The 11,130-nt window shown below is 47.9% G+C and overlaps 1 protein-coding gene across 2 annotated transcripts; it reads right to left on the bottom strand.

Annotated features, from left to right (window-relative positions):
- Nucleotides 1–1,283: 1,283 nt before the first annotated feature.
- On the bottom strand, nt 1,284–10,208 carry LOC142923120 (exosome complex component 10-like). 2 transcript variants are annotated; one of them, XM_076064060.1, is made up of 9 exons: nt 9,258–10,198; nt 8,899–9,000; nt 8,475–8,549; nt 8,050–8,128; nt 7,511–7,584; nt 6,413–6,569; nt 6,135–6,187; nt 5,386–5,474; nt 1,284–3,949 (listed from the first exon to the last, which is right to left on the bottom strand). In XM_076064060.1, the coding sequence occupies exons 2-9, from the start codon at nt 8,944–8,946 to the stop codon at nt 3,916–3,918; spliced, it is 609 nt and encodes a 202-aa protein (XP_075920175.1). In that variant the 5' UTR covers nt 8,947–9,000; nt 9,258–10,198; the 3' UTR covers nt 1,284–3,915. The 2 variants fall into 2 exon arrangements, with proteins under 2 accessions (XP_075920175.1, XP_075920176.1); XM_076064061.1 differs by lacking the exons at nt 1,284–3,949; nt 6,135–6,187 and having other exon boundaries at nt 5,395–5,474; nt 9,258–10,208.
- Between the last annotated feature and the right edge of the window lie 922 nt (nt 10,209–11,130).

Raw genomic sequence — 11,130 nt, 5'->3', positions numbered from 1 at the left:
CTTTTGTGTCTCAACATCTTCAGGAAGCCAGCCTCGTTATATACTTCTGCGTCCGTGACGCTGCGTGAAGAAATACAAACACTTCTGAGAATGTCGAAAATAGGATCATTAAAATAGAATTCTTCATGTCGAGGTAGGCACACGTGAGTTTGTGTTGCAGGAAAACTTTTCAGTGAAGATTGTGATGCACAATCATGACTTGGTCTCTCACCTTAATGTGGAGTCAATCATCTTGAGGGCCATCTCCTTGTGGTTCCTGTGGTCCCAGCATCTGAACACCTGGCCAAATGTTCCTTCACCCAGTTTTTCCAAAACCGCATAGCGATTGTTGAGGAGATTTGTCGCCATCTGGTCAAGAGGGAGTGGTGCAGAAGAGTGCAAGCAATCAGTACAAGTGGCCGTTTTGACAGTAGTTTCCTAACTCCTCATTACTCTTTAAATTGAAATTAGTTTCAATAAAAAAAATCCACATGGGGTTAACTCAACCCGGCATGCCCCTTGGGTTCATTAAATAGGTTCGACTTTTACAGTCTACAGAGGTTGTCTCATGGAGATAACTGGTCATGGCCAGAGAAACGTGGATTTGAGTAAACTTGCTAAAGGCCACCAGTGGAGGTTTTGTGGTTTTGTGTGAACAGACACTTTGATGATTTACATGAATCAAGGCTCATTAACGGGTTATGACTTTAAATTGGCCAAATAAGTGCTCAAACGGTGCTGGACAATTGTTGCACCCAGTCTCTTCAATTGTAAGCAAGTACAGCCCTGCAATTGCTTGCTCATACAGCTTATGGTGAAAGGGCCTCCACGAGAGGGATCTCTATAGAGTAGTCTATCTGCTCTTTCCCCCTAATGAGACGTATTGATAGAGGTGGGAGTCGCCACACTCGACCACATCACACACGACTTGCTGCCAAACTACCACCTGTGGTGTAACATTTTCACTTCGGGGTGAACAATAAATACACCCAAGAGGAGGACATCCGTGGAGATGGAGCAATGAAATCAGCTCGTTTTTAGATACTAGATGGATTGTTGCATCGAAGGACTTGTGGGAGATGGTAAAGGTTTATCAGGCCTTCATCCACCAATGAATTGATCATGTTTGATGATAGCCTTTATTTCCTGCTTGCATACATTCAGCAAGTTCACAACATTTCTCTACCTTATTTACTCCTCTCATATCGCTAAATAGGTATCTTAAGTTTGGATATTTTGTCAACTCTCTTTCATAGTTATTTCTTGCTTATATATCTCATTCATACTATCTCTTCTCTACAACTCCTTACACCTCTAAATCTTATTTGTATCTAGTTTTATCTAATTGTACGACTTAATTTTGTCCGTATCTCATATCATATCCCTACATGTCTTTCTCTTGTTTGTGTCCTAATTTCATCTCTCTGCATCACCTATGTAGGTGTGATACACACGTGATGAAGCTAATTCACAGGCATAGGTATGCAGTACAGACAGGAAAAAGAGCTTCATAGCTCACCGGATTTCTCCAGCATAAATAAAGATTCTGATATCTTTGATTTGAAGCTTTCGTTACTGCAGGAATCCATACTCTCTGGTTCTTTCGGTAAAAGTCATGTAGATAGTAAAAAAAAATAATGAAAGAAATCACGACGTTTTGGTCGCAACACAAGCGGCCGTCTTCAGGTGAGAAAAATTATCTGCTGTTGTGGTTTTATATAGGCACGGGGAGGAGGAGTTTGGCTGTAGGGGTTAGGCACGGGAAGGAGGAGTTTGGCTGTAGAGGTTCACAGGGGAGAGGGGGAGGGTTTGTGATGTGCATGGACGTGTAGGGCTGTAGAAATTAGCAAGTAAATTGACTTGTAGTCATCGGACAACAAGACACACGGGTGGGTGAGTGAAAATCAGAGAAGATGGATTCAGATTGAGCAATCATTGGAAGGATGTGATCAACTACGTTATATTTTAACTGCTCCATAGCCCTCTGTTCATGCTGAAGGGCGACTGCCTCCAACTACCCAGTAGCGTCCTTCACAAGCCTCCTCCACAGAGGCCGATCTTGACACCGCTGGTACCAGTCATCGGAAAGCACACTTAGCTCTACATCCTCTTGTACCACATGATTACATCGCTTCTCGAGCCCCTGCCACGTCCATTTGGCCCCCTCTATCTGGCTGAACAAAAGCTATTTAGGCATGTGGTGGATGTACATGCAGGCTCTATAACCCAGCCAACGCAGCCTTGCCTGCCGGAGCTCACCGATTAACTTTGTCGAGCTCTTTCAAAGATTTGTGAGGTCCTCACACAATCCAGCCTGGCTAAACCTAGGATGGATCGTAGGCATGCCAGCCTGAATGTGTCTTACTGGCGAAGATGTTCCATGGGGGGTGGGGGGGTCCGCTTTTCCGCAAGAATACAGGAGGGCATGACGGTGGCCGTGAATACCCGAGGCTTCATGTGGAGCAACAGACCAGGAAGCTTGCACACAGCTTTACCCAGCCGATGAACAGATGCCACTCGACTGATTCGGAGTGAGACTTCTGCTATCAAATCGGAGCTGGTCATAAGTACAATGCCCAGGTATGGAAAACTCTTCACTCTCTCGACAACTACCCCATCACCAATCGGGAGTTGAGTGTTTGATGGCACAAAATACCCAGCCAGTTGCTTAGTTTTGGTGGGGCTGATGGTAAGTTTGTAGCATGCTCCAGGTCTAGCAGCAGCACTTCCAACTTCTTCTAAGTGAACAGCAATCACCAGATCATCAGCATATATAAATGGTTGACCAATAGGGAGCTATCCCTCGACCATATTGATCAGCCTCCCACTGTATCTGTACCAGATGGAGATTCTGCCAGTACAGCCAAGGAAGGCTTCTCGAACTACGTTGTCGAAAAAGATGTTAAATAATGTTGGAGCCACAGCACATCCCTGTCGCACCCAAAAGTGAACAGGGAATGGCTCTGACTCCCAGCCACGTAGCTTTACTCGGGCCTACCCACCATCATCAAGGTCCTTAATGATTGTGAGCAGTCAGGGACTCCAAAAGCATGAAGAAAAAAGTTCAACATTTATTACCACTCCCCACCTTAAACACCTACACACAGCGACAAAAGACACGTTTGACAAAGTCCCTCCTGCAGGAGAGAAGGCTTAAAAATGTGAAACCAAATTTATTTTTACATCATTTCTTTGTGGTCTACTTGTCAGCACCACAACATCCATGTGGAAACAAGTCATTAAACTGGTAATGCAGGGGGTGCAGGGTTTCAAAAAAGCTTGCGCTTATGTGTGCACATGTGAGTTCTAACATCTATGTTCATGTGATTGTGTGAGAGTGCATGGGCATTGCACGTGTGAATACTTATTATTTACACGCGCAGGACATGAGTTTCTCATTATTTTATGGAAAGTATTAAAGCTGGTTTATCACTCACTTTGCTGGTGATGCTCAATGTAGCTGGCTGTAGCTGGTATTATCAGCTGTTAATGATAATGTGAGATGATGTTGGTGACACTGGGTGTGTTTTGGGGTGTTGCCGTTGAGTCTGGGTGTTACTGGCCACACAGGGTACTTGTATCCGTGTGTTGTTAACGTCGCAGTTACAGGAGACCCTGTGTGACTCGAGCAGTTGGTATAAACTACGCGTCTTATTTGTACTCTGGAAGACTTTAGGAGTTGCTGTGAACTGTGTTGTTAGAATTTACTGGCCGAACAGATGTCGCTATCAACTCCCATGTATTGTTAGATACTCCGGTTGACTCGGTGTTGCTGTTAACTGCGTGTTGTTCGAATTCGCCAGTTGATCCTGGATGTTGCTGTTAATTGCGTTTGTTGTTGATGTCGCCTCGTATCAATGGGAGACGTTTGTTGTCCACCCTGCACCAATGCCAGTTCACTCCCCTCCAGGACTCTCACCGCCTCTCTTCACATCTTCATTTTTTCGGCCACGCCTGCCGGGAGCCTCCCCTGCATCACGGAGAAGTGAGCAACCGCGGGTCGCACTGGGATGAAAAGTGGAACACTCCTGACCCACATTCCGGCCGCTCAATATAGGACCACAGAGCTTGAGCAATTGTTGGCACTGGTTCTGGCTATTTTGCCCGCTTGTCTGTGTATTATCATGCCTCCACGCGAAAACTGCATGTGTTACAAATTCTACCACGTTTATAGATGGAATTTTCATGCAAGATGCTAAATATATGCAGAATATTATTTTTAAGATGTGGAGGGACACACACACACGTGGAAATGCAAGCATCAGGATTTGAGGACACAGATAGTGACCAGTGAATAAATTAAGAGAACAGCCGCCATTGAGTGATGTGACCGTAGCAGCTGTGCCAGGCTAGGTGCATTTTGAGATTATGGAACACAAAGTCACCCACATGGAGATATGCAGACATGTGCTTGGCACAGAGGCACATGAAAACGAATGGTTCTTCAGAAATATTATCTGGCGGGCTACAAAAAGTTAGCGACGTAATATCACGTGCCACGCGTACATGTTACATCACATGACTTATTTACGTCATAACGTCAGCTATGTGACAGCTAACCACCATAGTTTGTCTCCAACTCTCATCCCTATCTCTTGTATATCACTTTTCATCTCACTAACCTGTATCTACAGGTTTCCACAGTTTATTCAGGTTTGGTTTGTGCGATTTCACGTATATGCGGCTTACCTATTTCTCCACAAAATTCGCTAAATGTCTTTTGAACTCACTCTATATGCCACTTTGCGGTCAGATGTGACACAACATTGCATGTGTACGTATATACTACTCGGCAGGACGCTGTCTTGTGCGGTTTCACTTTGTGTGCCCTTTTTTTGGAACGTATCCACCGCATAAAGTGAGGGAAACCTGTATTTATACCTCGGCAGGCCACTACAAAAGCCTTCACGGGCCAGATGTGCCAGTCGGAGAACCCTGTGTGATGACATGTGCTATAACGCATCGGTGACACACCGACACGCACGGTAACAATGCTACAGGGGGGCACGTGAAGACACAAGCAGACACGAAGTATCATTGACACAAAGCAACACTGTTGACACCGTTGACACTGAGACACACAAAGGCAAGCAGATGCATGTGCAGACACAAAGGCATACGTATACACAGGAACACACGTGAAAATGCACGGAACCGTGATCTATGATCTAAAGGAAGACGCAGCATGCGTAGTGACACGGAGGGACATGGGGACATGCGGGGAACTAACCGAGAGAAGGTGGGACATTACAGAGACATGTGCGTACACATTTAGACATGCGGCGACCCACAGGGACACACAAGGACACGTGGGGTAAACATTTAGATATGCAAGGTCCGACGCGGACACAAAAGACACGTGAATGCACGTAGGGCGACATAGGTGATGGGAGAGGGATCTCCTACCGGCCACTGTGTCCCTGCATGTACGTCATGCCCCGTGCCGATCCTCTGAAGACTGTACGACCACCTTGCCCCCGCCCGCACAACTTATGCTGCACAAACACACAACGGATACACGCAAATGTGTACTCAACATCAAACACACACCACACACAATGCGCGTTTATGCGCACAACAGACACCATGCACACGACACAAAAAGCACGCGGAGCACAAAGATTTATCACAATGCGCAATGCACTACACGACGTGTATCGTGGTAATGGTGGTGGGAATGAAGATGATGTTGACAGTGGTACCAATGAATGTGGTTATGATGGTGGTGACGGCATTAATGATGGTGTTAATGACGTTAAAGGTGAAGGCAACACTGGTTACAGAGATGATGGCAATGGTGTTGATGGTGACGGTAACGGTGATGGTGATGAATATGGTGGTTATGACAGTGATCATGGTAGCGGTGATGGTGTTAAAAGTAGTGGAGATAATACTTTAGTTGTAGGGGTGATGGTTGTGATATTGATGGTGATGACAATGATAGTGGTGATGATGGTGATGAATATGGGAGTTATGATAGTGATGTTGGTAGCAGTGATTTTCATGATGGTGATGATAGTAGCTGTAATGGTGTTGATGGTAGTGGTGATGGTGATAAAACTGTAATATTAGGGGTGGTGATGGTGTGATGACAATGGTAGTGGTGGTTATGACGGCGACGATGATGATAGCGGTGATGTGAAGTACGTACGCACCTTGTCCTGCCGAGTCGTGTGTCTGTTCTGATCTCTTCCTCGAGAGCACCCGGCTGGAACAGAGAACAACTCGCTCACTCGCCCACTCAAACTCGCTCACATTGACCTTCACATACCCACCCTCACATTCACACATTGACCTTACCTGTGAAGATGTGTGTGTGTGTGCGTATCTGTGAAGATGTGCATTTTTCCCATGATGATGTACATGTGCGCGTGTCTGTGTACCTGTGAAGATGTGGATGTGCACGTATGTACTTGTGAAGATGTGTGTGTACCTGTGAAGATGTGAGCGTCGGCCTCCGTGTACTCGTGGGGGGTGAAGTCATCTGGCACGAGTGGTGGCGCTGGCGATGAGTCCGAGTCCGCGCGCTGCCTTTTCCCTCCGACCTCCGTGACCTCGGCTGCCCCCGGTGCCTCTCTACGTGTGGCACCCTGCCCATGGAAAGGGGTAAGGGAGAGGCCGAACGAGAGAGAATGAAGGCAACACAGTGGGAGGGGGTGGGGAGGGGAGAGCGGCAGTGGGGAGGTATTCTGGTTTGTGTCGGATTTTTGTCTTTTCCCCCAATGTTATCCCCACGATGCTACCAGCATCAAGTCACGAGTCACAGGATAGGGTACCGATTCGTTAACCCTCGTCGAGTTATCACCAGCGCACCAGGGAAAGAAAACACAGTTTATTTCATTATTATTTACTCCTTACCTTATGCGATTCCCTGTGCACTTTTTTTCATGCGGTTGCAATTTATTTTGCTCAGTCGGTGTAAGCCGCCGAGTTCGCGACGGGTTTCTTTTTACATTTTTATTGCTCTATGCCCATGTACCATTCCCATTCCGCTGTGATGCGCACCGATGCCTACTTTATTGACGGCAAAAATTTGCACGCCACGACGTAATTCGCTCAAGCACATGCAGAATGTTCACAAGAATAACGCATCTGAATTCGTATGCAATTTTGTAAGCAATGTCTTACCCCAACACAGGCTGGTGTTCAGATGGAATGGGAAAGGGCAGCAGTGAGTGGGGAGGGGGTGGGTGGGTGGGGACTTAAGGGCACCAGGAGGGGCCGGGTCCCACGAAGCCCAGTCACAAACGCAAGGCCCGGGGGTGCAGGTCCTGCAACAGGTTCCCAGTTCATACTCTTTGGTTCTATTCGGTAAAGTCACGTAGGTAAAAAATAAAACAACAAAAATCACGACGTTTCAGCCACAACACAAGCGGCCGAAACGTCGTGATTTTTGTTTTATTATTTACCTACGTGACTACCGAATAGAACCAAAGAGTATGGATCCTTGCAGTCACGAAAGCTTTAAATCTAGGTTCCCAGTTCCCCCATTGGCCGTGGAAACGCTGGAGCGCGAGTGAGCGGGGCGCACCTGTTTCTGCTCTCGCACAGTCGGTACGGCGACCGGCTCCTCTTGAGGGCGCTCCACCTTCATCTTCTTCTCCGCTGCAGACACGGGGATCCGTCACTCATGGCGCGTGCGTGCAGTAGTGTGCTGGTTAATGCACTGCAAACCCAGTGACCTGATTTCAATTCCCGCTTGCGATCAACAGCAATGGCAAATATTTGATCAAGTCCTGGGCCTCCCCGAGGTCGACGGAGCCTTAAATGAGTACCGGGCACGATGTGTAATCATCAGTGCTGGGGAAACAAAGGCAGCCGAGCCTGGTGTTGACTACCCACCCCTCGTGTAATCCTGGATCTTCAGAGACGCTTGCTAACAGCACTTGCCCCAAGTCTGTTAAAGGTGATACGATTTTTGTTTTTGTCGTGTGTGTGTGCGTGAGCAACGCCTCGACTTCTGTACGTGTCTGCATGTGTGTGTGTGTGCACATGCACGTGCAAGTGTTTGTGACTGCTGGATTAGTGCATGTCTCTGTGTTCATGGTGTGTGTGTGTGTGTGCCTTCACCGTGTTTGGCTTTTGCAGACTGTGCAGAGCTCTTCTTTGGTTTCTCTGGCGCTTTCATCAGTTTCCAGCGACTACAGATCTACAGAGACGGGTGATATAGCACTCAACGGGTTCTCATCACTCACTCAGTCAACTACTTAAACACTCATTCACTTACTCAGCCACTCAGGTACTCGTTCAACGATCCAACCACTCATGCACTCAACTACACTCTCTCACCTACCCAAGCACTCACTCAACCATTCATTCACCCACTCATCTGCTCAAAAATGCACTCAAATAACCACATTAATCACCAAACCACTAAAATTCCTCACTCAGCACCCATCCGCACAAGTGGTTTGTGAAATGGAATGATGGAGATAATGATGATGATGGAGATGATGATGTGAGCAAAATGTTAGCACACAACAATCACGTGTTACCTCAAACACTTTTGAGTTAGGATCCAATTTCTTTTCTTTAAATGGCAGAGATTTCCCGTCACTGGATGGTAGATACTGCAAGCACAAGCACATGAACAGATGCACAAGCGAACTTTTTATTTTCAATCACTTCCTCGAGTCCCCACGTCTTCATGTTTCCAGGATTTCTGCGTCAATGAAGACCGTTTTATCCAAATCCTAAGTGACCCCGTGTCACGTGTGACCCTGTGCTAATATTGTGTCTCTATGCCTCCTATCTGTCTCTCATTTACCATGCCTCCTGTGTGTTCCCCACGTCCCTAAGTCGCTTGTATCGCTGCATTGTCTTGGTGTCCTTGTAATTCCCGTGTCTCAAAGTCCATGTATCTCCTTGGCACTCAACTACCCCTGTGCCTCCACATGTCCCTGTCTCCCCATGTCTCACCATGCCAAAGGGGTTGACGAACGTCTGCAGGACACGCGCTGCCTTCATCTGGGACGTGGAGCTCTGAGCAGTGCGAGCCTCGTTCTGCTGCTCTTCGCTGTCCTGCACACCACAGCAGAGCGCAGAGCGCTACAGCACATCGCAGCGCACTACAGCAACATGACAGCAATTTCAGCACAGCTCAGAATGCGACAGCACACAAGAGAACGCACAGAACGCCCCAGCACATGATGGCTAACACAGCAAACACAGCACGGTACAGAAAGCTACAGCACACGAGATCACACACAGTGCTTTCGCCAGCGGTGTGGGAGATGAGACATGGGTTGGTTGTGGTCGTGTGAGGATGTTGGGCTCACGTCAAACAGGGTGAGGACCGGGCGCGTGGCAGGCACCGCCCTCCGTGCTCCCTCCACTGCACCACACAAAGACAAAAGTCAAAGATCCTCAATATAGCCTTGAAAAGACTTTTAGGGCAAGTGCTGTTAGCGAGCATCTACGAAGGTCAGCACAGAACACGAAGGGGATGGGAGGACCAACACTACACCCAGCCACCTTTGTCTCCCCAGTGCTGATGCTTTACACGCACTGAGTACTCATTTAAGGCTGAATTAATCTAAGGGAGCCCCAGGACCGGTTTAGATATTCGTCACCGGTGTTGGCCAAAAGCAGCAATCGAACTTGGGTCGCCAGGTTAATAGTGCAGCACGCTTACCAGCTAAACTACTGCTGTTCGTCGTGACCGGGAATGGAACTTAGGTCATCAGGAACGTGCCACTACACACTACCACTGCACAACCGTTCTCTAGTGACATACAGACATACGCTAGCACAGAAGATGCACAGAGATACAGACTGAACAATACACACGTGAACACACTCACCCACACACGCGCAATAATATACACGGCCACACACCTGTTGCAACCGCTGACACACAAGACATACGCATGCAGACAGGCAAATAAAGACACGTTAACACCTGTTTGACCACTAGTGGGCGGTATATACTCCGCGAAGGGACAGTCCTTTCTAACTACTGTTCGTAGGTTGGTTTCCTCAAGGTCCTTTCCCAGTCTGTTGGTCAGTAGTTGAGTGGTCCATATTTCTGCTGGACGCTTGGTTTCGTTCTTGATTGTCCGTGACAGGTCGTTGAGTTCTTCTGTTATCATTTGAATTCCTGTAAAGTCTTCAACTTCTTCATCTTCTGGATCCCTATGCTGCTCCGGCATTGACTGTGCCCATATTTGTCGGGATTCAAGGTTCATGACGGGTTTAAGGCGATTCAGTAGTTCGATCCCAATGATCAGCTCTTTTCCTGGGTTCTGCACGACATATAGTGGATGGCTCATGTTGACTTTGTTGAACGTGAGCTTCATCATGACCTTGCCCAATGGCCGCATGTGGGTCCCTTCGCATCCTGAGTAGGTGAGCCTACTTGGCATCATCTGTAACGTTTCATTCTTCCTCTGGACGGCAGTCTGGAGTTCATCAAACATGTCTCTGGATATCATGGATATTTCTGCTCCCGTTTCACAAAGGCCCTGGCTGGTCAGGGTGTCTTGCAGTATTACTTCCACGTGGACTCGTCCGACCGGTCCTACGGGAATTAATTCCCCCAGATGGTACCCTTTACCCTCTGGTACCACCTCGGTGACTGCTTTGGGGTTTCTTGAGTTTCTTATTTTCTCTTGGGCTATCTTTGCGTTGGGTGCGTCCTCTTCCTGCGTGTGTTCTGTTGGTATTCTTGTCTTGGCTGTTCGCATGGGAGTCTTCATACTCTCTTGATGTTCTCTTTCCATCCGAATATAGTGAGCGTATCGACTCCTGTTGGCTGCCTGTGGTCTATGCCCCATTGCTAGCGGAGGCGGCAGTGGGAGACGATATGGGGATTGGTTCGGTGGGCGTCGGCCTCCGCGGGGTAGGTATGATCCGTCATTCGCTCTCCATCCTCCATAGTTCCAAGATCCGCCCTCTTCTATATTCCAGGGCTGTGGCGGCCGTGGGTGCCAGGTCCCCCATGACCCGTTGTCCGGCGTGTTGCTGCTGAGTTTTGATCCTAGTGGATTTGGCGCCCTCTCCTGGGGTGTTTCATGTTCGTTCCGGGTGGTTCTGTTGTTATTCCCTGGAGACTCGTTTCCCTCCAGATTGAGACGTTCTTTGTCTTTGGTGATGATGTGTGTTTTAGCTGTGCTAGTGGTTCTCCGTCCGTTCACCCAGGCCGTGTGGGCC

This window comes from Petromyzon marinus, unplaced genomic scaffold (genome assembly GCF_048934315.1).
Source record: "Petromyzon marinus isolate PM22_M1 ecotype Great Lakes invasive population unplaced genomic scaffold, UKy_Petmar_22M1.pri1.0 PM_Scaffold_29, whole genome shotgun sequence".
NCBI lineage: Eukaryota > Metazoa > Chordata > Hyperoartia > Petromyzontiformes > Petromyzontidae > Petromyzon > Petromyzon marinus.
The sequence above is the reverse complement of the archived record's forward strand: the minus strand, read 5'-3'. Positions and strand labels throughout refer to the sequence as shown.